Consider the following 27780-nt stretch of genomic DNA (forward strand, 5'->3'; position numbering starts at 1 on the left):
AGCACTTAAGATCTACAAAGAACTTTCCATACATTATTTCCTTTAATTCTCACAACAACCCTATGATGTAGGTAGGTACTGTTATTAGTCCCATTTTACAGATGAGAAAACTAAGGCAGGCAGAGGTTAAATGACTTTTCCAGGGTCACATGGCTAAAAAGTACCTGAGGTAGGATTTGAATTCAGATCTTCCTGACTCTGACTGCCCCAAGTACTCTCCTCTCCGTACTTCCTACTAAACAAAAGGGGAAAGAAAGAATCCTTTGATAGTTTCTATCTATATGACAGTGGGCTAATATTATACTTAACTTCCCTAGGTCTCAGTTTCCTTTTCTGGAAAATGAGGGGTTTGGGCTAGATGGCCCCTGAGGCTCCTTCCAGTCCTAGAGCTATGGTCCTACATTCAATGTATAATGTACAAGAAGGGGCACTGAGCCATCCAGGATATTTATTGCCAGTAGTGGAAGGGGCCTCAGCGGCCTCTAGTCTAGCTGGTTTGTAAAGAAAGGTTCCCTCTCCAGAATCCCTGATACCTGGACAGCCAGGCTTTGCCCCCAGACCCCTATCCCATTCCCTCCCAGGTCAGATGTGCATCTTGGGGACCATCCTGGCTTTGAGGGAAATGTTTTCGTTTGTTTCCTGTTTTTTAATGACATTGAATCATTCCTATTCAGTCATTTGGGGTTCTTCTTCTAAACTTCTCTGAAGAATCTAAACTGGCAATTATTTGGATCATTTAGACTTTTTTGGGGGAAAAGCCAGTGGGGAAAATTCCAGGGTTTATTTTTGCCTTCAGTCTGGTAGGAGGGTTTACAGAATCTAAATCATAGATTTGGATCTGGAAGTAACATTACCGGTGATCTAGTCCACTCCTTTCATTTTACAGATGAGGAAATTGAGGGAACTTGTGACTTGCCCAGGATCACTCTGCTAGACAGTGTCAGAGGTAGAATTAGAATTCAGATCTTCTTGACTGAAGTCCAGTGCTCTGCCTATGCCAAGTAAGTGGGGCCATTTTGCTGGACTGTCCTTTCTACAGGTTTTTCTTGGCTGAGGCACAGAGAGCCCAGGGGAGTCTCCTGCCCTGAGATCTGAGCTGCTCATCTCACCAGCATAAAGCTTGGCTATCTCTTTCGTGCTAGAACCTGGGTAACTCTCCTTGTTTCCTGCACAGCAGCTAGTGAAGAGTATCAGAAACTGGACATGAAGCAGAAGGCCAGGACTGGTGAGAAAGTCTCTGCTGTCTCTGTCTCTCTCTCTCTGTCTCTCTCTGTCTCTGTCTTTCTCTCTCTCTTTCTTTCTTTCTCTCCTTCCTCCCTCTCCTCTTCTCTCTCTCTGTCTTCTTTCTCTCTCTCCTCCCTCTCTGTCTCTCCTTGGCCCCTCTCCCTCTCTGCTTCTCTGTCTCTCTCTCTGTCTCTCTCTCTGTCTCTGTCTCTCTCTCTCTGTCTCTGTCTCTCTCTGTCTCTGTCTCTCTCTGTCTCTGTCTCTCTCTCTCTGTCTCTGTCTCTCTCTGTCTCTGTCTCTCTCTCTCTGTCTCTCTCTCTGTCTTTCTCTCTGTCTTTCTCTCTCTCTTTCTTTCTCTCCTCCCTCCCTCTCCTCTTCTCTCTCTCTGTCTTCTTTCTCTCCTCCCTCTCTCTCTCTCTCTCTCCTTGGCCCCTCTCCCTCTCTGCTTCTCTTTCTCTCTCTGTCCCCCCTCTTTCTTTCTTTCTTTCTTTCTTCAATTATGAACACCCCCAGGAAAACTGCTAACTGCCTCACCTGCAAAAGAAAGTCAGTGGAAATACTAATGCCTTAATATCCCCGTGGGGTTTACAGTAAGAGAGGCCCTCGAAAGGAGATCTGGAGGCAAGGCAGCAAACCCCAAAGCATGCCCATGGGTTTGAGGCTCAAGTTGTGTGAGTCTTAGGAATGTCACTGCCCCTCTGTGAGGTCCTATTTCCTCAAAGGTAAGTGAGGGCGTGGCTCCAGTTGATTGCCACAGTCCCTTTCAGTTCTAACAGTAGTCTTAAAATGCCAATCAATCCAAATCTGCTTGCTGCACAAATAGGGAAACTGAGGCCTGAAGATGGAGTGAATGCAGTTTCTCCATCCACACCCCCCTGTGCATGTGCACGCATGTGGGAACACACACACTCACACATATACAATCCACACATGCACACAGACACACTCACATGTGTGCATACACACATATACACATACACACATGTGTGCACATACACACTCTCACACACATACACACTCACACATAGATGCATACACATGCAATATGCACTCATACACGCATATGCACATACACAGTCACACATGCACACACATACACACTCACATATGTGCATACACACTCGCACTCTCACACACATATACATATGCACACATACACACATTCACCTGTGTGCATACATACTCAGACTCTCACACACATATACACACACATACACACACACACAGTATAGGCATGCCCCTTTTCCTGGCTTTTAGCTCACATCCACCGTGACGTGAGGGGAGGAAGTGCCATCTCAATCCTGGGACCGCGAGGGCATCTGAGAGAGCTTTCCCATGGAGGCTGAGCATAGGTAGAAGCGCTGCCAGGGTCTCTCCAGACTCCAGTTACAAAAGGCAGGAGTCTCTCTCCCTCAGGCCTGAGAGAGCCTTGCCTTCCATCTTTAAATAGAAGACTGGGAGCAGAAACCCAAGGGTCAGGAGTCTGAGGAGCCGATTTCAATGCAAACTCTGCTACTTACAGCACCTCCTGGGACAGGTCCTTTGAACCTCTCAGCCTCAGTTTTCTAGTCTGCAAAATGGGGGATGATATGGGGGGGGGGGGGGTTTGCAACCCAAACCAAACGTGCTGACCATGCATCTCAAATACAAACGTGGATGGTATCATAAGCTGAAATTCTGCTCTTCCTTCCTTCTAAAAAAAGTTAGCGTCAATACATTTACAGGAACTTAGTAATACAAACTCGTCTCCCCCACCAGTTCTTAGAAACCCTTCTACAACAACATCCCCACAAGCCCTTGAACTACTCCCACTTGAATACCTCCAGGCATGGGAAACTCACCACCTACAGAGACAGCCCATTCCATTATTGTAAACAAACCAGCCTCCAAAGGACACTCCCAGCAACCTCCCCTCCTTTTAGCAGACCCCCTACAGAGCATGGGCCACTTGGGTGGTATCTCTGTCTAGGCTCAGCCTCTGTATGCAGGGACTGGAATCTCCCTGAAAGTATCCTAGGGGAAAGTGCCTCACACAAAGTAATAAAATGTCTGGGCAAGCAGGGAGTACCTTTGGCAGGTGTGGACTAGGACCTATCTAGTGCCCCGGGGAGACGTCAGATTAAAGTTCCGGGCAGGTGGGCCTGGGCAGTGAACGACTGCATCCTGGGGGGCAAGAGGGACCTCAACACCCCCCGCTGCCCAAGTATGGAAGTTAGCCTTCCCCAGGAGTAAAGACAAACAGAGTTTGAAACCCTGGCTACATAAATTAGCACTGAAAATCTGGGTGTTAATTAAACAAATGATATAATGACCCCTAATTAAAGCCCTACCAGGGAGAAGTTTTGTTGGGGGATTTATAACACAAAAGTTCTTTGTTGATAGGAGACTTTAATTTCAAAGTCTCCCACCTTTGTGATGTGGGCATTCTGTGAAATAACCCGCTTTTGGAGAGAAGGAAAAGTTTTTCCTTTACTTTAGGCAATTGCAGCATTTTTTTAACCCCACAAATTTTGGAAAACTACAGGGAAGCGACAGTCTTCCTTCCCCCGAGTCACACACCTCCCCTTCTAATGACTTAAATGAAGTTCGGCAAACACTTAACTTACTAAGTGCCTACTCGCCAATCTAGGGAGGTTCTGAGGCTAGACACCCACATCCCAGCACTGTTCAGCTGAAATGGAAGGGATCTTACAGACCACTCAGTCCACCTTCCTCCCTTCACGGAGGAGGAAACTGAGGCGGGGGTATGAGGCTGAAAGGGACTTCACCAAAGTCACCCAGGAGAAGTCGGGCATAGCAGTGCCGCCGCAATTCGGTCAGACATTCTCGCCTTCCTCTCAGCCTGCCTAATGTTTCTCTTTGTGTCAAACAGATAAATACAAATAGGAGACGATAAACATTGTTTTGTCTCCCCGGAAGCTTCTTTTTTTAAAGCCAGCCCTGCTCTGGCCCCCGTGCAGAAGCTAAGGGTCAGTTGGGAGGCGGGACTGAGCCTCAGGTCTCCAGCGTGTCCCTTTGCCCCGGGCTCAGGAGACTGCACGCGGGACAGAACGCTCTGCACCAAGGCTCCCCAAGGCGCCCCAGGGTGGCCAGCGCTCTCATCTCTTCTTGTTCGCCAAGAGCCCCTCCAGGAGGCTGTGAAGGGGCGCGCTCTGGCCGGGACGTCCCGGCTCCTTACCTTGTTGGAGGCCATCTCGCTGACCGAGCGGTACGTCTGGATTGTCTCCAGCTGATCCAAGCACCAGTCCAGCTCCTCCAGAGTCTCCATGGCTAACTTTTGGTAGGACTCGTCTGCAAACAAGCACACGGACATGTAGTTAGGTGGATGCAGACTGTCCATGGCCACGGGGCTGAGGCTTGGGTTGCTGCACGGAACACAGCGCTCCTTCATCATGAGGCCGGCACCTCTCTGGCGCTCTCCGGCCAGGGGGAGGACTAAAGCCCCAGAGGGCTGCGCCTGGGATGCTCCTTGGCCAATACAGTCCCGCCGCCCGCCCCTTCGGCTTGGCCAGGAGGCTGGAGATGTCACTGAGCTCGCTGGCTAGGCACCACTGGGAGAGGAGAAGGAGGAGGAGGAGGGCAGGAAGGAGGCGGGCACTGCCAGCCTCATCTGCATAAAGTGGCTGCTGCTGAGGCCAAGGGAGCGCTGGAGAAGCAGAGCCGCTGCCTCTCCGCCCCCTTCCTCCCCCCACCTTTCTCAGTGCCTTCCTGAGTCAGCAGCCCTGGGCGGTGTGATGTCACTTCGGAGAGGACCGGGGGCTGACCGAGAAACGAGCGGCCACGCGTGGTTTCTCCAAAGGGGAGAAGAGGTTGGGCACAGAAGTCAGGAGGCTCCCGGCTTATTCGCTCCCTCGCTGCCTAGAGTGACCTCCCCAAACTGATCCATTCTAGGAAGGAGTGCACGGTCTCAGGTTCCCAACTCACCCCTTTCCTCAGAATGAGAGGGCTAACTAAGAGGACCCCTTGCTCAGACTTGGGTAGGTGGGAGGGTGGGAAGCAACAGTGCCTGGAGTTGTCAAGAAGTAAGTTTCTGAGCTTGGGGGGTCCTGAGGCTCTCATTCTCTTGGACAAAGAGAAAACTTCAGGCTCCCCTTCTGCTGGGGACCCAGAGCTCAAGGAAATCCCGCACTGGATTCCCAGCCAGGGATCTGGAAAGCACCCCGAGCGGACTGCTCTCTGGGCTCAGCCTAACTCCTGGGCTTTTTGCACAGCTGTCTTTAAAAGGGCATCTCCTGAGCAGATTTCTCAATAGGCTTCAACAGAACAAGGGGTCTTTTGTGCAGGAAAAAATTCTTTAGTGTGCAACTGAAAAAAACAAAACAACCCTTGCAACTGTTAATATTTACAGTGCCCTCCCCCCCACAAAAATAAGTTTTATTGATGCTTCTTGTTTTATCATTATGATCAGTTCTGGCAAAACTCCCCAGGCCTTGCGGACACTGAATTCTCCATTCAATCTATTAAGCAACAAGGATTTATTAAGTACCTACTATGTACAAGTCATTATGTTAGAGGATACAAAGACAAAAGTATAGTAGTCCTTACCCTCCTCTAGCAACACAATCGCTTAAGTACAAATACCAGATCAAACAGGCAAACAAAAACACAGGATGTAACCATGCCAGCTGGTTATGTATGTGCCATTCCTCCCTAATAGCCCCCCATCTCTCTGCCTGTTTGGACCATTATTTATTTTCTCTAATTTTCTCTGCACCTTTTTTTTTTTTTTAAGCAATCTTACTAATCTGACTCTTGGCAATCACTTACATCTTTTAATTCATTCTTTATATTGTTCCTTTGGCTCTGTCCTAGTATATATAAATCTTCTGCCTCCTTTTCCCCACTGAATTCCTCTCAGTGAACAATGACATTGGTCTAATCTGGCATCTAAGCACAGGACAGCAGGCACTTAAGAAATGCTTATTGATTGAAGACTGTTATATACTAGTTTACTTAGTCATTTCCAAACAGTGGGCACCTGGTTGATTTGGGGGCAGCTAGGTGTAGGTCTGGAGTCAAGAAAACCTGAATTCGAATTTGACCTCAGACATTTACTAGAGGTGTGACCCTAGGAAAGTCATTTAACTTCTATTTGCCCCAGTTTCCTCATCTATAAAATGGGGATACTAACAGCACCTACCTCTCAGAGTTGTTGTAAAGATCAAATGAGATCATATTGTGAAGTGCTCAACCCATGGTAAACTCTACATAAATGTTAGTTCTTATTTTCTGATCTTTGTTACCACAAAATCTGTGTACTGGAAGGTGCCCAGACTTTTTATTTCTGTTTTTGCATCACTGGTGCCTATGCCTAGATCATATGGTCAAAGCATGTAGACAATTTAGACATTTTCTGGTGAAATTCCAACCATTATCCAGAAGGCTTGGCCCAATTCACAGCCCCCTCCCACCCCCCCAGTGTGAAATATTAATGTCCCTTTCTTCCCACATACCCTTCAATAGTCCATCTGTCAATAAGCATTTATGAAGCACTTACTGTATGCTAAGCTGGGGATAGAGAGAGAGGTCAAAGGCAGTTCCTGCTCCCCAAGAGCTCATCATCTGATGGGGAAGAGAGACAGGACAGAGGGGGCTGCTGCCTCTTGACACTCAGGAGCATCTTGGCCGATGTGCAGAGCAGAAAGTCAAATCTCAGAGCTGTTTTAATGTGAGTTTCTGGGAGCTTACATGACTTCCAATGTGTCTGCCAGTTCTAAGTCTACATCCTACAATATTCCTATAAGCATTTGATTTTAAATAAAAAAATGTATGGCTGTGTTCGTTCATTCAGCAAACATTTGCAAAGCCCTGCTGAGCATCATGCTAGATGAGGAGAAATTCAGTTTGAGAAAACATGGTCCTGGCCCTCAGAGAGCTTGTGCTCTAGCCTTCAATTCCAATTCAGTATGGAACAGTGGATGGGGTGGGGGGGGCACACTTCGAATAGGGAATGTTTGAGTGAAATTGGCTTCAGGCACTCAGTGTCTTCATCCCTAAAATGGGGTGGGGGGAATAAAAGCACTTATTCCCTCCAGGGTAGTTGAGAGGATCAAGGGAGATGATGAATGTAAAATGCTTTTAAAACCTCAAAGTCTTACCTAAATAACAGCTTTTATTAGTAAATCAGCAAATATGGGAGGAAGCCTCATACAGGGAAAAGAAATGCCCTGAAATCAGAGGACTTGGGTTCAAATCCTGGCTCTTACTGCTGTATCACCAAGCTTGAACAAGTTACTTCTCTCTGGGTTTTAATTTCCCCATCTGTAAAACGAATTAAGAGACAAGCATCCTGGGAATTGATCCAATCAAGGCTCTGACAAGCTTCCTGGAAGCAAAGGGTCTTTCTATGTGGAATCTTGGTGGAGAGGGCTACTGAGGCAGGGCAGCAAATGTTTCCATGAGGCAGCAGAGACTTCACAGGATTTATCATTTCCTCAGAAACTCTTCGATGCCACTTACCACATGCGGCCTCTTGAGCAAGTCTTTCTCTTTCTGGGCCAGTTTCCTCATTTGTAAAATGGAAGGGAGGGGTTCAGCAAGCTGATCTCTGAGGTCTCCTTGGCTCTGACGCCATGTCCCAGGTAGATGTCACTTCTCTCTAGGAAGTAACAAGGCATGGAGAAGCTACCTAGGGGAAAGGCAGAACCAGCTATGGTCCTGTTTGTCTGGAAGGTGGCTTGTGTGAAGGGGAATTTGCTTTCAGTAAATGGCTCTCAAAATGTGTATGCTAAATTAGTCTAATGAAAAGAAAACAAATTATATGAGTAGGATACATAGAGTAGAGGTGCTCTGAGGTGCCTCCCACCTCTAAAGCCTATGAATTGAGTGGGTTATTAAAATAAGAGAGATAGAGCGTGGCATTAGAGGGCTGGGCTCTGTCCTACCTCTGACTTACACTGGCTGCTCAGCTGTGGGCAAATCCCTCTTGGCAATGGGACCATAGGTTTAGAGGGGTGAGGGGATAACACAGCCCAATCTTTTCATTTTACAGGTGAGAAAACTCAGGCCCAGAAAGATGGTGACTTAGCCAAGGTCACAAGTCATAGGGAACAAACCTGGGTTTTGAGTATAAGCTTTTGGGTCAGAGATTTAAAACTGGGAGATATCATAGAGGCCATTTAGTCCAACTGTCTCACTTTACACTTAAGGAAACTGAGGCTGGCTCTGAGAGTTTGAGTGCTTCATCTCCACTCACACAGGCACTACATAGCAAGAGGGATGAAAACATGCTTGCTCCCACAAGACTCTGAGCCCAAGGGTCTCCCATTATAACACCAACTTGCCGCCCCCCTCCATCCTCCCTCCCCCCCCCCAAAAAAAGGTAAAATGTACATTCCTTATACACAATCACGCCTGGATGTAGCAACCATAAAGCAGATATTAATGAAATTGTAAAACATTCTAAAAAAAAGAAGTGAAAGCTTCAAGAAAAATGCTACCTTCTTGTTGGGTTATTGAATGTATGTTCGAAATAGGATGGTAAATTTTTAGAGCAGGAAGAGACTTGAGAGATCAACCTTCTAATTGTACACTTGAAGGCAAATGGAACCCAGAGAGGTTAGGGACTTGCCTAAGGTCACACAGCAAGCCTGTGGGAAGGGCCAGGACTAAAATACAGGTTTTCCAGATTCCTGTTACTTCTCCCCTAACAGCCTCAAGTCAAGAAGCATTTATTAAGCACCTACTATGTGCCAGCACTGTCCTATGCCCTGGAATGTTGCTCTGGAGAGCCATAAATAACCTAATGGGTGTGACATTCAAAGCCCTGGGGCAGGCAAAAAAAAAAAAAAAAGAACTTTTTTTGGTTGAACTGACAGGAATCCCTTGGCCACTGACACCAGTTTCAAAGAATAGTAGTTTTGTTTACCTCCTGGACAAAACTAAACCAGTATAAACAGGAGTTAAAATTCGATTTCCTGTATGTCACTGCAAACCACCCAAACCACAGGAGGTAACTTCCTCAGCCTCTCTCCCTGGGCTCGGGGAGGCTGGGCGATGCTCAGAGCCGGACACAGCTCGGACGTCCACATACCTTCCTCTCTCATTCCTTCTTGGTTCTCCAGGGCTGCCTCAGCCGGCTTCCTCCTGACTCTAGTCTGCCAGAAGCACCCCTGAATTCTGTTCGATTCTTTCTGCAAAGCTTGCTTCTGCCACCCACGGGGAGCCAGGGAGCCCCGTCTCACCGCGAGGTGAGGGTGAGGAGGGCGCAGCCTCCCTTGGCGTGCGCACCTTCGCGCTGTCTAGCACAAGCACACACCACACACTACCTTGGTCTCAGCTCAGTCCTGGCCCCACTAGACGGAGCGCAAGTCAGCCCCCCCAGCCCCAAGCCCTTTTAATAAGCTGATATGCAAACCGCGTGTAAGGCGCTCTGTCATATTTCTCCTTCAGGAGAGTTGGGTTTCCGCCTGTGCCCAACAAAGGAAACACTATAATTATAGCAGCAGATGCACTTTTTCCAAAAAGGAGGCTCCTTGTCTGATACCCCCCGGGAACCATCCCATCCCGGCTCCGACCCAGAATAAAAAGCAGCCAGCCTTCTAGCTGCCCGTGATGCTGACGAAAGGCCGGGGCAAGGCACCTAGCGGTGCTTTCCTGCTTGGCCAGTCCTGTCCCACCCAGTGTTGGCAGGGGCAGAAAATGACTTTTTCAGAATTTGGAAGCTCTGGTTCTAGTCTGGGCTGTAAAGTCTGGGCAGGGGAAGGAACGATGGATTTGGCATTGGCTGACCTAGGGCCCTTCCAGCTCGAAAGCCTAAGAAATGCCAGCGAGAATCTGGAGCTTAGGCTGTGGACAGCTCTAGAACCGAGAGGGACTCTAGAAGCACCCTGGTAGAGGATCAGGGGCTGCAAAGTAGAAGGGACCTTGGGAGGAAGGGCGGTCCAGGCAGGAGTCCTCGATTTGAAGTCTGCAGACCTGGGTTCAAATCCTGACGCTGCCTTTTAATGATACCTCTCTCAAGTCCTTTCAACTCCATGGGACTCAGTTTCCACAACTAGTTGTACTAGGCCTTTTAAGAGACATGAATAGAACATTTATTACGGGGTTAATATGTGCTGGACACTGTGCTAAAAGGAGGGGCCACAAATATAAGCAATTAAAATAGTCCCTGCCCTCCAAGAGCTTACAGTTTAAAGAGGGAACACTGGCCAATAATGGAAGCCAGAAAATGGGATTCTGAGATATTGTGGCAGGAAGAAGAAGAGGTGTCAGCAGAGAGAGAAGAGAGAGGCAGAGTAGGTGGGGGCAGAGCTGGGTCCCCAGAAGGGAGGCACTAGGCTGAAGACAAGATGCTCTGGGGAGAAATGCAGTTAGAGAACAGTGGGAGTGTTGGGGGGTGGGGGTGGAAAGAGAGAAAGACAGACAGAGACAGAGAGAAAGACAAACAGAGACAGAGAGACAGAAAGGAGAGAGACAGAGAGGAGAGAGAGAAGAGGGGGTGGGGAAGGCTTGACATGAATGAAGGGAGTAAGTTCAAAGCTCCTTAAAGCTCTGAATGTCTGTTCACAAGCCACTCTCCATTGTTTTGCAGATGGGGAAGCCAAGTTCTACTTAGGTGAAGTGATGTGGCCAATATCACAGTGACAGAGACAGGATTGGAACCCAGGCCCTCCACCACAGAACAGGTGTGCTTTCCACTGTATTGTGGGCTCCATCTTTCTTTTTCTACTTGTAGGATCCTTCAGGTGGTTCTGGGCACAATCTCCTGACGCTAACACTGGGGTCATGGGAGCTCTGCCTCCCAAGAATGCTAGATAGACCTAGAATAGAGTGCAAGATCATGGCCAAGCTGGAAGGGCACTCAGAGGTCAACCAGTCCACCCTTCTTGTTTGACAGAAGGAGAAACTGAGGCCCAGAGGGGCAGGGTGACCCAAATTCACACACTAGTAGTGAGTAGCAGAGTCAGGATTCAAACCCAGGTGCTGTGTCTACCATCCATGGCCCAAGCAGCCCAAACCACTCATTTGATGGAAGAGAAAGGTTAGCTCCCCCAGGGGAGGTGGTTTATCCAGAGACAGACAGGTGGTCCAGACGTAGACCATAGAGCTGGGTCTGAGCCTGTATTCAGACTCCTCGTCCAGTGCACTGGACTTTGTAGTACACAAGGGATGACTGATCCTCCACAGCACAGCCTTTGTGTGCAGTAGCCTGGGCCCTCTCTCCACTTTCCTTTCATGGTCTTTCAGAACTTAAACATTGGAAAAGACTTTGGAGATTATAATGGTTCAACAGATGAGAAAACTCGGGGCTCAGAGGAGAAATGAGCAACTAAGAGGCAGTGGGGTACAATAGGGGGAGCTCCCAATCCTGCTCTGCCACTTGCTAACTGGGACCCTGGGCAAACACTTAGCCCCCTGGGCATCAGTGTCTGGCTCTGAAAAGAGAGGGGTGGCATCTTCTACCTCGGGTTCCAGGACCCTGTGACCTTCTAGGCCTCTGTTTCTTTCACTATAAAATAAAGGGGTTAGATTGTATGGTCTATGAAGACCCTTTCAGCTGTAGACTGGGCCTCAGTCTCCTCTGCAGAGTAAGAAGGTTAGATTGCATGGTCTCTGAGGTCCCTCACCCCCCCCGGGCCCAGTACTACAAAAGGACAATCTGCTGACTGCTAAGTCAGGCTCTAGCCACTCCACCACAGCTACCTCATGTCCAATCTCTTCCCTTTTATGGGCCTCAGTTTCCCTCTCTGTAAACTGTGCGGGTTGGATTACATGGATTCTGGGGTCCTCTTCAGTTCTGAAATGACGATATTTGACTTCTGACAGTGGGAAGGAGGGCAGACAGAGCTAAGCCCAGTGGAACAAAAGAGGGGAGAGGAGAGTGGGGAGCCCTGAGGCTAAGGTCCTCAGGATCAGCATGGCTTAGAATGGGGAGGAGAGCAGAGGTTCAACAGCATCGTGCTATTATCCTCCATGTTAACAAGGATCTCCATGGGCAGCCCTGAATGAAAGGCCCCACTCTAAGTAACTTTGGTGGGTCTTCCATTTCTGCCGATGACTTCGCTAGCTTGCTGTGTGTCTCTGTCTCTTCTCATGTTTTGTATCCCCCCCCCCCCATTCTGTCAAATGGGGGTGATGATATGCACATGGTGTTTGAAGGGTCAAGTAAAATCAAATTAGCAGACATACATTAAGCACCTGCTTTTGCCCAGCACTAAGCACTAGGGGGGAAAAGGAAGGCAAAGACACTGGTCTCTGCTTCCAAGCACCTCACTGTCTAATGGGAGGAGGGGGGGACAACATGCAAACAATTGTGTGAAGACAAGATAAATACCAGCTAAAGTGGAAATCATTGAGCACAGGAGGATATAGGGAAAGGCTTTCTGCAGGTGAGATAATTCAAGGCTGAGCCTTAAGGAAAGCCCAGGGAAGCCAGGAACAAGGTAAGATAATGTGGCTGCACCTGGAGTCAGGAAGACTGAATTCAAATTCTGCCTTTGTTCTGGACCAGCTGTGTGACCCTGGGCTAGTCATTCACTTCCTGAATCTGCAAAGCAGGAACACCACCTGCTTCACAGAGGGCTGTTGAGAAGTTCAAAGAGATAACAACTCTGAAGGGCTTGGCAAACTTTAAAATGTGGTGAAAATGCAAGCTGATGTAGTTCTTGTTATAGTTATTATTAGTGCTAATCTCTACGGAAGGTGAATCCATCACCTCCCGAGGCTGCCCCCTGCACCCTTGGACAGCTCCCCACGAGGAAGGCAGCCCCTCCTTGACCCCTGTCCTTTCCCCGAGAGGAACAGAGAAAGGACTGCTTCTCCCTTCTTGAAGTTCTGGAGGTTAGTTTGCTCTGTTCTTCAAAGCAGGAAGAGAAGCTGGCTAAATAATTATAATTAATACAATAATAATACCTGGTATGCAGAGGGCTCTTTTCTCAAAAGAACTCAGTGCACTAGTCATTATGGCTTACAACACAGGCAGGGCATAGCTATAATTATCTACCTTTGACTCGGGGCACCAGTTAAGCAGTCAGAGGCTGAGATGTGACTCCAAGTTGTCTCTAGACTTCCCAAGAGCTGCATCCTGGTGGGTGAAAGCCAGGCTGCAACTTTTCCATGTTATTTAAATAGATCCTAGCTATGTTGAAATGGATTTTGCATTATATTCTTCAGCAACTTTGGAATCACAACTGTGTAAGTAATGCTTTATAGCACAGCTGTCATTTCCTGGTTTCTCTCTTCTCTGATCCATCCAGCCTGGTCAGTGAATAAGCCCCTCCCCCACCATGACAAAAAAAAAAACACACAGGGAGAGGGAAGGACGTAAGATTTTGAGCTGGAAGGGACCTTAGATGTCATCAACTACAACTACTTCACTTTACAGTGGAGGAAAACAAGACACAGAGACATGAAGAGACTTCTCCAAGGTAACACAGCTAAGCAAAATGACAGAGCCAGGTTTTGAACCTAGGTCCTTTGCCTCTATATTTCATGTTGCAGGTCTGAGAGAAGTATGGAAAAGAGAAATGAGAGTAATTGGAAGCATCCCACACAATGAAACACAGGCAGAGGTTCTCAAGGAGAGTCCTAGAGTCAACCCTGGCAGGGAACTCAAAGATGTTGCAGTGGTAAGAAAGGTGACCTAAGACATGACCAGTTTTTGTAAAGGTGCAGTGTACAGGTGAGAAATATGCGTATTCCCGTGTGAGTTGTATCCTGTAATGGATGGAATATTATTGTGCTGTAAGAAATGGGGATACAGATGATTTCAAAAGGACTGATACCAACTGGTGTAGAAGCAGAAAAACAATTTAAAATAGGGTATCAACACTACAGGAATGAATGATATTGAGGGCTGATGAAGAATGAAATGATCAGAACCAGGAGAAAAATTTATACAATGACAACAACACTGGAAAGACAAGCAACTGTGACAGACTTTAAGAAACTTTGATAAATTCAATGATGGTGCATGACTCCTAAGGATCAAGAGTGAAATGATCTCTGCTACAGAATGGTGATGGAAACACACACATGCACACATATATGTATATATATAGACATAGGAATGTATGCATGTGTGCATACATATGCATGTGTGCATACACATGTCTATATTATTGTTGATCTTTTCTTCTCAAAGAGAGTCAATGACATCATGAGGGTGATGTCTTGACTTAGGTGTGAACTGATGTACATCTCAAGACAAATATATATGTATACAGTCATTGAGGAAATTTGTTTTGCTTGACTATGCATATTTGTTACAAGGAACTTTCTTTTCTTTTTTTAAGGGGGTTAGAGATGGGAGGAAGAGAAAATGGATTTCTGTAAATTCTTTAAAAAGAGAAGTAGGTGACACTATAGACGTACCATGAACTTTTAGATGAGGTCCCTGTATTTTTCATTTTACTTTGTTACAAGAGAACTCCCATGGAGAGGGGTCATCTGTAAATGGCAATGTAAAACTGAAACACACTGATTAAACTTTCTTCAGAAGTCAGGCCATAATCAGTTTTGAAGTGCGTACTATGTGTCAGCCAGGGTGCCAAGCTCTGGGGATATGAAGGGAAGACAAAGCTCGTCCTTGCCTGGGGGAGCTCACAGTCTAATGAGGGGTCAGGACATGCCAACAATCATGTACAAACTATATACAGGATGAATTGGGAATAAGGCGACTTTGGAGTCAGAGATTCTGGATTCAAATTCCCCTTCTGACACTTATTACATGTGTGCCCTTGGGCAACAATTTCACAGTCTGGTCTCATTTTCTCTATCTGTAAAATGTGGGGGTTTGACTAGGTGAGCTCTATGGGTCTTTCCAGTGATAACTCTATAATCTACTCCAGACCCCATTGTTTCCTAGCTGTGGAAACTGAGGCACAGAGAGAGTGGAATGGCCTTGACCAAGGACACATGGGCAGTAGCAAGTCAGGTGATAGAATTCAGATCTTCTGACTTCTGACTCCTAATGAGACACAATAATTACAAGGCAAGGGAACTCAACTGTCCCTTCATCTTCATCAGGATCATGGGATATGAGGTTTAGAGCAAAAACAGAACTCATGGCCTCTCCCCCCTCTCCCCATCCCCTGCCCAGCAGCAAAGCCCCACCTCCCCGGTGCAAAGCAGTAGTCAGGCTTAAACCCCAGGGCAAGCCAGCAGTCAGCAGAAGCCAGCAGGGAGGCTCAAGACCCAGTGTTAGCCAGCAGCAAGCTCCCTTAACTCTACTGCAAGTCAGCAGCAAGTCCCTGAGTCCCCTCACAATAAGCTTGGGATAATGCCCTCTCCACTCCAGAAGGGGGGCTCATCTTTTACAAAAAGCAAAAAGTCATGAAATAGGCAAAAAAAAAAATGAGCAAAACCCAAAAGATGAACCTGACCATGTCAAGTTACCATGGTGACAGGGAGGGTCAAGGCAGAAATTTGGAAGAGGACAACATTGTCAACATGTCTACAAGTAAAGCCTTAAAGAAAAAGAGGAATTGGTCCCAGGTCCAAAAAGAACTCCTGGAAGAGTGCAGAAAGGATTTTAAAAAGCAAATAAGAGAGTTGGAAGAAAAATTGAAAAAAAAATAGATTAATGTGACAGATTAATGAAAAAAGGGGCAATAGCTTGGTAAAGGAAGCACAAACTTATGGAAAAATTATGTACAAAAATTATCAAATAAAACAAGTAATTAAAAAGTAGGACAAGCCAAATGGAAAGAAATGTACAAAAGATCAGTGAAGAAAATAATTCCTTAAAAATAATAATTATGTAAGTGGAAGCTAATAACTCCATGAGACATCAAAAAACAATAAAATAAAATCAAAAGAATAAAAAAAATAGAAGAAAATGTGAAATTTCTAACTCAGAAAATCAGCTGACCTGGAAAATAAACAGAAAGATAATGTAAGAATTATTGGACTACCTGAAAGTCATGATCATAAAAAGAACCTGGACATTACATTTCAAGAAGTTATCAAGGTAAAACCTCTCTTGGTAATCTAGAACCAGAGGGTAAAATAGAAATTCAAAGAATCCACCAATATCACCTTCTGAAAAAGATCCCAAAATGAAAACTCACAGGAATATTATAGGCAAATTCTAGAACTCCCGGGCAAAGGAAAAAATACTGTAAATACCTAGAAAAGAAAAAAAATCAAATACTGTGGAGCCACAGTCAGGATTACCTAGGATTTAGCAGCTTCTACATTAAAGGATCAGAGGGTTTGGAATATGATATTCTGGAAGGCAAAGGAACCAGAACTATAACTAAGAATCACCTACCCAGCAAATGGAATATAATCCTTCTGGGGAAAATGGATATTTAGTAAAATAAAGAGGATTAAATGAATTAAAAATTAATATAAAGTCGATTTCAAAATGGATACATGACCTCTATAAAGAGAGATATCACAAGAAAATTAGAAAGACATGGAATATATTATGTATCAGACTCATGGATAGGCGAACAATATATAAAAAAACAAGAGCTGGAAAGCAAAGTTACCGTAGGTGCAAAATGGATAATTTCAATTACACGAAGTTAAAAACTTTTGCACAAATAGAACAAATATAGCCAAAGTCAGAAGGAAGCAGAAAATCGGGGGAAAATTTCATGAACTTTATCAGATAAAGGCATTATATCTAAACTATATACTTTGTCAAATCTATGAGAATATTAGTCATTCCCCAATTTATAAATGGTTAAAGGATATGAATAGTCAATTTTCCAATGAAGAAATCAAAACAATTTATAGTAATGTAAAAATGGTCTAAATCATTATGGTTAGAGCAATACAGGCTAAAACAACCTTGAGAGGTCATTTTACATCTACCAGATTGTCTAAAATGATTGAAGGGGAAAATGACAAATGCTGGAAAGGATGTGGAAAAATTGGGACACTAATTCATTGTTGGTGTAATTGAGAACTGATCCAAACCATTCTGGAGAGTAATCTGGAGTTATGCCCAAAGAGTTATTAAACTGCCTTTGACCCAGCTATACCACTACTTGGTCTATTTCCAAAGATGATTAGAACAAAGGAAAAGAGCCTATATGTTTTAAAATAGCTCCTTTTGAGGTGGCAAAGAACTAGAAATTTCAGTGATGGATACATTTGGGAAATGACTGAACAAGTTGTGGTGTACAATTGTGAGGGAATACTACTACGCTATAAGAAATGACAAGTAGAATGATTTCAGAAAAGCATGGAGAGACTTACATGAAATAATGAACAGCAAAATGAGCAGAACCAAGAGAACGCTGTATACAGTAACTATTGTTTTAAGAATGACTTTGAGAGAATAACTTATTTTGTCTATTATAAATACCCAAATTAACTACAGAGGAAACATGAAGAATGGTGCTGTCTGCATCCAGAGAAAGAGCTGATAAAGAGAAATGTGTATGGGATAATTATACACACTTATGTATGTATATACACAAACACACCTATTTGTGTCTAATGGTGGCCATGTCTAGGGTTGGGAGAGGGGGGAGAAAAAAAGGAAAAAAACAAACGTACATGAGAATTTTGTTGTATACTTGAAAATAATAGCAAGTTGTGCACAGTAGATTTGCAGTAGCATGTGCAATCATCTTTTTTTATTGTACTGCTTTGTGGAAATGCTTGTTTTATTCCATTAATAAAATAAAACAAAATAAAGTAAAAAAAAAGGACTTCACAGGGCACTTGGGCCTAATTCCATGTTTTATAGAAAGGGAAAATGAGACCCAGAAAAATGAGGTGATTTGCCAAGATCCTGCAGGTTTGTAAAGAACAGAGCCAGGATTCAAACCCAGCTCCTCCAAACCCAAATTTAATGTTCCTTCTATGAGACCATATGCCTATCACAATCTCAGAGCTAATCCAGTCTCTTTCCTTTATAGATGAGGAGCCTGATGCCCCAGACTTTAAAGTAACTTGGCCAGATTTACCCAGCTAAGTCAGAGGGTCACAGATCTAGAGCTGGGGGGTCCTCAAGTCACCTCATCTAACGTCCCTCAATTTAGAGAAGAGGAAAACAAGGCAACATGCCTGGGGTCCCACAGGTAATCACGCTCTGCTTCATCACAGTCCTTGAAAAGAGCAGATTTGGGGTTTTGTTCACAATGAGGCCTCTGCCAGTGTTCTGGCCACCTGCATTCACCATGATGCATCAGTTCTGAACCCTCAATCACTACATGCAACATGCCTCAAGACAGTGAGTTACCAATGGCTAGAGGCATCTCTCCATAGCTGACTGAAGCAAGAGCAAAGCTCGTGTGTCCAGAGCTGTGTAAGGCTGACTAGCAGTGCTTTCCTCACAAGCGTATTAGGAGGCTGGTTGTGGAGTAGATAGCACCACCCTGGTTTTACAGATAAGGTACCTGAGACTCGATGGGGTAAGTGACTTGTCCTGGGTCCCCCTCAGCTGGTAGGTGTCAGAGCTGGGACTCCTGCTCAGATCTTCTGACTGCAAGACTCTTTCTCTGGCCTAATATTGGGGCTCCTTGCATTATTATCCCCATTTTATAGATGAGGACAGTGAGCCTCAGAAGTGTCAGTGACCATCCCAGAGGCAGGTCTTGAGTCCTTCCACCACAGTGCTTCTGGCACTCGGCACCCTCTGAGTCAGGGGAAAACTGAGGCCTGGAGATTGCCCAAGGACCTTGACCAGAAAATGTCTCTTCAGTCGAGCAAGATGGAGCTGTGTAGGTTGGGTGGTTGTGCAGCTGGATGGAGCAGCTGGACCCAGATTCCAGTTCCATATTGTTTTGAAGGAAGGTCTCTCCTGGCGAGCTCCAGGGATCTGTTCTTGGTCAGGGAGGCTCAACATTTTTATGTGGATTTCCAGAAGTTGGGGGGAAAGTGTGGTGCGCTGGGATAGCATGGATTTTGAGGCAGGGACGTGAGTCTTAGACTAATTTCTCCCACTTCCTACTAGTACAACACCAGGCGGGCCCCTTCACATCGCTGGGCCTCACTTTCCTCATCTGTAAAATGAGAGGTTTGGAGTAACTGCCTCCTAAGGGCTCTCCTGTGCCTAAACCTAGGGCTGTCTTGTCTCTGAGGTAGGGGCACACCTATAATTCCATGCACCATTTTAAGGAAGCGCCTTATTTCCTTTCTCATCACCTGTAAAATAAACCTTGCTAGAACAAATCATATGAAACCTGGGGAATTTATTTCAGATACTCAGTTTTTCCATGAGCAAACATGTTTTAAACCCTCTGGCCTTTGGGGCAGGACGCGATATAATCTTCTCACTCCTCAGCTGTAAATGGCAAGAATTACCACTGGGTTGTTCGTGGAGGAAGAATTTTAATGCCTTCGAGGGAAATCAGATCAGAAAGTAGGTCACTTACATGGAACGTTACATGGAACTTTTCTCAGGGACTGCAGATAATACAAATAAAAATCCAAGCAGTCTTCCCTCACTTCCCCCATTGCTATGGCCTGAAGATGGGTCTAGGCTGCGGGGCCCTGAGGTTGAGACTCTATCCTCTTGTGTCCCTCCCATGCTCTCTCCTGTGTGGTGCTCTCTCTCCGATGGCACCTCACTAGAACCTCCTGGATCACAGAGTGCTATCACGGGCAGTTATCGAAGGGAGACGTGATGAGTTGGAGTTTCAGGAGGACTTCATGGAGGAGGAAGCAGGGGCCAATGCAGCAGTGCTTTCCTCTGAATCAGCTTTGCACCAGACATAGACAAGGAAACGGGTGGAATAGCCGTGTCTTCAAGGCATGTATGCTTTACTGGGGGAAATAATATGTACATCAACAAATCATATGCAAATATATACAGGGACTCGCCTGACCAGTGACTGAGCCTGGGCATCGTTCAAGAGGAAAGGCCTCTCCAGAGCAGGAGGACCTGGGTTTGAATTCGAGCTCTGCCACTGTGAGACATTAGGCAAGTTACTGCCTCACAGATGGACCTTGGAGGGCCTTTCCAGATCTGCAGTCATGATACCAGGCCAAAGGGACCCATGAAGTCTTCTAGCCAGGGGATGATGGCTTCAAGACTAGGAAGATTCTCAAGGCATGGCTTGCAGGGTGGGCTGGATGTAGATGGAGCCAGGCTGACTGGTTGGGAGGCAGACAGACCCATTCAATTTGATAAATATTCTTTAAGGGGCTGCTTAGGTTCTGTGCTAAGTGCTGGGGATACATATTCAAGAAACAAAGCCCAGAGGTCCTCATGGCCCACCTTCTAGGCATCCAGGTGGTGCAGTCAGTAGAGCCCTGGGTCTGGAGTCAGAAAGAACTGTGTTCAAATCTGGCTGTATGACCCCAGAAAAGTCTCTTACCCTCTGCTTGCCTCAGTTTCCTCATTTGTAAAATGGTCACAAGAACAGCACAATTCCAGGGTTGTGGCAAGGATCAAACAATGCAAAAATTGTAAAGCACTTGGCAGAGTTCCTGGCCCATAGTAGGAGCTTCATAAAGGCCATGCCCTTCCCTTCCCTTGAGGAGAAAATGGGTCCGAAGAGTTTGGGTGACTTGCCCAAGGTCATGAAGGCAAAGGGGCAGAGGAAGGACTCAAAGCTAGGCCTCATGACTCCTAATTCAGCATTCTGCCCACTGCCCCTTCAGAATAAAAGCCAGCTCTCAGAATTGAGATGCAGATCCAGGCTTCAGGGGAAGTCATGGTTTCCCTGGAGATGCCTAGGCTGCATCGGCCACACCCAGGCCACACAATCTTCTCCAAAGATAAACTAGCTGTTCCCTGGCTGAGCCTGAGTGGTGGGTGGCGCCGGGGCTGGAGGTGAGGGTGGTGGGAGAAGGGGACATTTAAAGCCAGTCATGCGGGGTACTGGAGAGAGGTGTGGGCTCCCTGTGATTCATTAAGAAGCCGTCCATCTGAATGAAGACACAGGGAAGAAGGCAGAGCGAGAGGGGGAAGGTGATAAATGTCATGTCAATTCTGTTTCCCGGAGGTGGGCAACCAGGTGCTCTCTGTGCCAAACTGAGAACCAGCAGCCAGCAAAAGGAAACAGCGGATTTGGCCACCGCAGGCGTGGTGCCACGGCTTTGCGAGCATGAGAGATGAAACCTCGAGGGCCCAGATCTGGGGCTCTAGTGAGAAATCTTCTGCTCTGCCCTCCCTCCCCCAATTCGTGGGCACAATGCGGTGAGGCCATGCCTTGAGGAAGCCACAGAGCCCCTCTCCTGGTATGTGGGAGCATGAACTTTTAGCTGGAAGGCCATGGAGTCCAGCCCCCTCATTTTACAGATGGAGAAACTGAGGCCCAGGAAGATGAAATGCCTTGGCTGATGGCACAAAGGGCACAAGCACGGTCAGAAGGGGCATCCGCAATCCTCTGATGCCAGGTTCAGCCTCACTCCTCCCTGAGCAGGACACATTCAGTTTCATTGAACGTCTATTGAGTCATGGTGGTCAGAGAGGGCAGCCCAGCAGGTGGTCTGAGGGCTCATCTGTGCCCTCCTGATTCCAGCACATGGGGCAGACCTCTGTGGGTAAGGGAGTGGGCGATGCAGGCACAAGTTACACAGAATGGTCAGGCATGGGAGAGATGGAGACGCAGCTGTATCAAGAGGCGATACAAAGACAGACTCCCAGAGCAGGCCTCGGCTCCCACAGATTCACCTTCTACTGGGGTGGACCAGTTTTAACACACTGAAGATGGTAAACTAAACACACCATCATTTGGAGTGCACAGCTGACCAGTAAAAGCTCAGAGATGATTGGTGCCACTTAACTCTCTGTGCCTCAGTTCCCCCATCTGCAGAATGGAAACACAAACCCTCCTGTCTGTCAGGCTTCTTGTGGGACCTTTGCTGTTCTAGGGGAGGAGGCAGCCTCACTGGTCCTCCTTTGTCCTCTTTAGCCTCGGAGCTAGCTGCAATGGCTTCCACTCTTTCCCCCTATTCCATCCCACTTCTTCTAGCGGAATAATGCAGTGTCTGTTCCAATGTGATTAAGGATTTCAGTGTTCAGTTTAAACTAATATTTACCAGGGGAGCCCTGCCAACATAAATGTGCAGACTAGCGAGAAAATATTGGCTTAGATCAAGCTCCGAGGCTCCCCTTCCTCCCCCACCCCCCGCCCCCAGCACAGCTGCCCAGGCATGCATTGGGGATGCTGTGTGTGCGTCCCTGTCATCTCCAGGACATTCCCCGGCCATCTCCCTGCGAGCTGCAGCAAGGCTTTAGTGGTTGGAAATATGGCTCCTGAGCTTTCATGGCTTCACTGCTGATCGCTATCCCTCCATCCCCTCCAGCTTCCCGGGGAATGAAATGCAGTGTAGAATAACAGTATCACCACCAGCAGCAGCAGCATCTTCATTAAATGCTGGAGAACATCTGGATACCCTTCAGGTTTGGTACAGCACACTCAGAACACTGCTTCTGTCCTAAAGCACATGTGTGACCTTGGTCAAATTCCTTAATTTCTCTGGGCCTCAGTTTTTCCATGAATTAAAGGGGAATGGGTGGGTTGTGACCTAGTTGGCTTTTGAGCTCCCCCCAGCTTAGGATCCTATGGCTCAGGACCCCAGAAGGTCCGAAGCTGAGGCTGTTACCACTCAGGTTAGGGGCTCTAGTGAGAGATTTTAAAGGGTTGTACTTGGATTAGATGCCATCTCCTCACAAAAATCCAGTATGAAAAACAGAGGACCTTGAAAGTGCGGCAGGTGTGGCAAGGACTGAATTGAGTGTGGGTGGGGTGCAGGGAAGGTGGGAGAGTGACTTTGGGTGCTGGGGCTGGGGGCTGAGGCTGCCACTGGAATGGCTAGGGGGTCATTATCTCCTGTTTGCCCTTGTCTATGACCGTTCTTTCATTTCCTGGACCTGGACCAGAGGGGATTCAATGAGTCAAAAGGTCAAGGGGGAAAAAAGATCAGCTGACAGTCCTAAGAGCAGATGTGAAGCCCTAGGTTTCAGGTAAAGAGTCCAATGTTCCTGATCTCAGCCAGGAACAAAGCCTATAGCCAGAGAGACCAAACAAATAAACAGAGAGAAGCCCTTCTTTTATCTCCTGTAGCTTTTAAATTCCAAGGACCTGCTGGGATGGCAAGAGCCAAGAACCGAATAGCAGTGGGAAAAATGACTGCAGAGGAGTCCCGCTGGGGAGCAGGGCAGGTCAGATGGTGCATGGGGAGCAAGGCTGGGCTAGCGAGGCCTGAGCCCACAATTAGGCTTCACTCGGCTGTTATCGTGGAGAGGACAGAGAGAAGTTGCTATAGCCCATTATCAAAGGAGGCTTCCAGAGCTCTGGCCTTTAATGTTCCATGGGCTCCCAGAGTAAGGAAGTAGGAGTCTTGGACACTTGGATAATTTGGGTTCTGGCGGTTCTTCGCGAATAAGGGGGAAAGGAAGGAAGGGAGGGAGGGAGGGAGGAAGGAAGGAAAATTCACAATCTTGTAGGGAGATTAACCCTAAAGGGATAAAACAATTATAAAACATCTTCAAACATGGTGAAAGGAAAACCATACTGGCTTTTGAACCTGAGGGCTTGTGTCCAGAGCCTAGCCCTACTTTTCCTAGCCAGGTGACCTTGGGCACAGCCGCAGGGCATCCCCATTCTGGGCTGTAGTTTCCTCCCCTCTTGGTGTCGCTGCCTGTGAATATGTGGGCTAATTGCTTCACCTCTCTGTCTTAGCCTTCATCTAGAAAACAGTGAAGTTCATCCTGGTAATTCCTAAAATCCTTCCTGCCTCTGAATCCTCTGATCCTATGAAAGTGTGTCAAGAGGGCAGAAGAAAGAAGGATCACTTTTTGGGGAGAGGGTGTTGCTGCACAGAGGAGGTTGGACCTCAGCTGGTCCTTGAAGCTTAAGGGGGATTTAGGAAGAGGGGAGTTGGTAAGGATAGCAGGCCTGGTTGGGGAAATTGCATGAGCCAGAGTATGAAGAACAGAGAGTCAGAGCAACCCCCTTTAAATCCTCTCAGCTCACTTACTACATCTCCAGCCTCAGGCAAGTCATTGCTTGGCATGTTCTAGTAGAGACCTGGAGTCAGAAGACCTGAGTTCAAATGTGGCCTTGCTAATGGGGTGACCCTGGAAAAATCCCATAACCTCTGTCTTCCTCAGTTTTCTCAACTAAAATGGGGATAACATTGTCCTCCTTCCTAGAGCTTTTTGTGAAGATCAAACAGGATAATATCTGTAAAGTGTTTAGCACAGTGCCCCTTCATCCCCATTCTTTTTGTCTAGAATGTCATCTTCCTGGGCCTCAGTTTCCTGGTGTGTAAAATGAAGGCACTGAATCCATATTCCTTCCAGTTCTGGAGCCTAAGGCGTTGCTATTTTTTTAAGCAAATGAGTATGACGTATATAGAGGCCAGTTAGGAGACAGGCCTGACTGGAACAGAGTGTAGAGAATAGCGTAGGTGGGGCAGAGCAACATTCCCAAGGGGCTCAGAGAAAGCAGTGGTTGGAGGTCCTTAAGCCAGAGAGTGGCTTCATGGACCTCTTTAGGAAGATGCATGTGGCATGGGGTGGACTGGAGAGGAAAAGGCATCATGTCCATTATACAGATGGAGAAACTGAGGGAGATGAGGATGCTTTGGATGTTTTAAATTGAGATGCTTACGAGGCAGCAAGTATGAAACACTTGAGGACTGGAGCTCAGGCAGAGGCTGGCCCTGGGCATCAGGGGCATAGGGCTGTGCATTGAGCTGACTGGGGGTGATGGGATCACCCAGTGAAATGGTGTAGAGGGAGAGCACCAAGGCCAGAGCCTTGGAGGGCATCCACAGTCAGCGGGAGGGACCTGGATGAAAAACCAGCCAGAGAGTGAAGAGCAGCCAGACACATGGAAGGGAGAGAGAGGGCGATGAAGGAGCCACTAGCAGAGGCTGACCAGCAGTGTAAAGGGAGAGGGAGGAGATCCAGGAGGGGAAGGTCCTGCTGAGATCCCGTCACTTAAATGTGCAGGGGGCAAAGCTTGCTTTCCCGATTCTTCCCCTTCTATGCAAGGAAGGCTCTGTGATGGGACAAAGGGGCAAAGCCCTGATCTTTTACATTGTGTCCCCTCTGTCCCCCTTTGACTTGGGGTCTAATCAGTGTGGGGAGCTCCAAGGGTGGAAACCTCCCCCATCAATGCAGATCTCCTCTGGGACATCATTCCTAGCCAGTCAGACGGTTAGTCTCTCTGTGCACCAGAGACAAGTACGTTGCTCATGCCCACACAGCCAGCATGTATCAGAAGTAGGGCCTGAACCCAGGCTTCCTGGCTTCATGGCTGGCCCTCTCTCCAGTGCCCTCACTGCTTTCCTCTACTCTTTAGTACCTGGGGAAGTAACCATGCAAAGGCTTTGGTCTGCTCAGCCAGCCACCACCTTAGTTCACACCCTCGGCACCTCTTTGTTTGGACGGGCAATGCCCTCCTCCTTGGTTCCTCTGCCTCTGCTCCACTCCATCCTCCCCACAGATACCCGTGACTTTCCTGATCATGCCCCCTCCCTCAGCTCTCTGCTGCCCTAGGATGTGCAGCACCACTCCTCTGATTGGCTTTGGGAGCCCTGTCTGCCATGGCCCCTACCTACCTTCCCAGCCTAGCTCCTGTCTCCTTACTCTGTGGTCCTGTGCTGTTCTTCACAGAGCACGCCATCTCCTGCCCCCTGCCTTTGCTATTGGCCACCCTCCAGGCCTGGGATGCCCTCTCTCCCCACCTCTGATTCACAGAATCTCTTATTCCTTTGAAGACACAACTGCAGCACCGTCTTCCGCACACAGCACTTTGCAGGTTCCGCTAACTGTGGCCGGCCTCTCTCCCCAGCTACCTTGTACTTTGGGGTTATTTTGTATTGTATCTGGACTTTTATTTGGGCAGCACTTAGCCCAGGCCTCTCACACGGCAGGTACTCAAAGGCTTATTAAGTGACTGGCATACAGTAGGCCCTCAAACTTCATTGACCGACCGACCTACACAAAGTATGTGTTTCTGTGGATAAACATGTTATTACTGACACACACCACTTTGATTGTTCCATCACTCGCAGCATAGGACTTGCCTGGCATACACTAAGTGGTCAATAATTGTGAACCACATTGGAGACTTCTTAAAGGGTCCTGAAAGAAAGGGTCCTCAGATACCTAAGATAATTTTTTCTGCAGTTCCTGACTTTGTGCCCTCCTGAGTTAATTTGTAGGCTAACAAGAGGGCTGGTAGGAGCCTCTGGGGAAAGGCTGGACTCATGACAAAGCCAGGCTGCTTTTCCCACCCCACCCCACCCAACTGGCCCAGCTGGCTTTGCATCGGCACCTCCCAGATGAACACCCTTTATCTCAGTGCCCAGTGGCCACGGTGACTGGCAGGGCGTCAGTCCTTGGCACTTACCAAGACAATGTGCGGACAGGTCTGGAGGACAGAGACCTTCCCTCTGCTGCCAGGCTGACTTCATTTGGATCTGGGCTCAGTCCACTAAGGCCTGAAACCTAAGTGTTTGGAGTCTGCGTGTCATTCAGAGACCTTCTCTCCTTCTGCTGCCAGTCTTGGGCTGGTGGCTAGAAGGCATTTTACTGGTCATTTAGGACTCTCTCACCTCCCCCTCCCTTTTTACAGATGAGGAAAGTGAGGCCCAGAGGCCTTGCCAAGGTCTTAAGCAACAGAGCTCAGCTTTTGGCCTGGGTTCTCTGACCAGTTTTTCCCTGCTCCAGTTTCCCTGGATCCAGTTTTTCCCTGCCCCTTATACCAGGCTTGTCCCCTACCAGTCCCTAGTATTTCTCTCATAAGCGTGATGCCCCAGCTTCTCTGACTCTATACCCATCCTGAGCATACCCGTCTCTTTGACTTTGCCCACTTTTGTGCAAAGTCTGAAATGGCCTCCACTACTCATGGTGAGCCGTGGAATTCCAACACATGAATCAACTTCTGCCACCTCCAGGAAGTCTTCCATGATCCCCCCCACCCTATGAGGTCACACTAACCCTAAAATCTGAGACACAAGATGAAATAGAGAAAGACCAGGGCCTCCAGTTAGAGGAGTTGAGTTCAAATCCTGCCTCAACTACTTTGTCTGTGACCTTGCCCAAGACTCTTCTCTCTGGACTCAGCTGCAAAAACGAGTGGGTGCAACCTAAGTCCCCCAAGTTCCTTGTCCCTTCCTTCCTCTCCTGGCAGCACTCCTGACTGTCTGGGACTTTATGCCATTGCCCTGGAAGCTCACTTCACCCTGGACTTCCCATGCTGAAAGTCCCCTCCTCCCCAGGCCTCTTCCTCTTATTGGCAGGCTGCTCCCAGATTCTCCATTGTAAAGATGGCTGCCAAGCCATTTAGGTCTTCATGGCCCTCCAGGCTGGCCCATGACTCTCTGGGCTTTCCTCCTGAGCCTGGCACAAAGTTCTGCACACAGCAGGTCCCTTCTAAATATTTGTTGCATTGTAATATTTTTGCATGTAAATAGTGCTAAGTGTATGTAATGGTAATGGAATTTAAAGATCCCCTCATATTGACTTGGTTATCCGGTTGATTGTTGAAACCCAGAGCTTGTGAATCCCAGTTGTGGGATGGACTTGTTGATGTGAAGAGAGGGGGCTGAACTGGGAGGAGTTGGTGCCATGAATAGAGAGGCCCAAGGAGAGAGAGGCCAGAAGAACTTTTGGGAGCAGCATCATGGAGGCAGAGGGAGAGGGAGAGGGAGAGAGAGAGAGAGAGAGAGAGAGAGAGAGAGAGT

General features: G+C 47.4%; 1 protein-coding gene across 3 annotated transcripts in view; it reads right to left on the bottom strand.

The window, feature by feature from the left end:
* Nucleotides 1–27780, bottom strand: part of LOC138164887 (3',5'-cyclic-AMP phosphodiesterase 4B) — a 535743-nt gene that overhangs the window by 42176 nt on the left and 465787 nt on the right. For 2 of the 3 annotated variants that reach the window (XM_069092825.1, XM_069092826.1), the window contains one exon: nucleotides 4403–4515. In XM_069092825.1, coding sequence (XP_068948926.1) covers nucleotides 4403–4515 — 113 coding nt within the window. Of the gene's footprint in view, nucleotides 1–4402; nucleotides 4516–5148; nucleotides 5268–27780 lie in introns of those variants that run through there. The other variant, XM_069092824.1, reaches the window with a different exon arrangement.

Source organism: Petaurus breviceps, unplaced genomic scaffold, assembly GCF_028583685.1.
Source record: "Petaurus breviceps papuanus isolate PSGF00001 unplaced genomic scaffold, PetGlider_PUasm1.0 207, whole genome shotgun sequence".
NCBI lineage: Eukaryota > Metazoa > Chordata > Mammalia > Diprotodontia > Petauridae > Petaurus > Petaurus breviceps.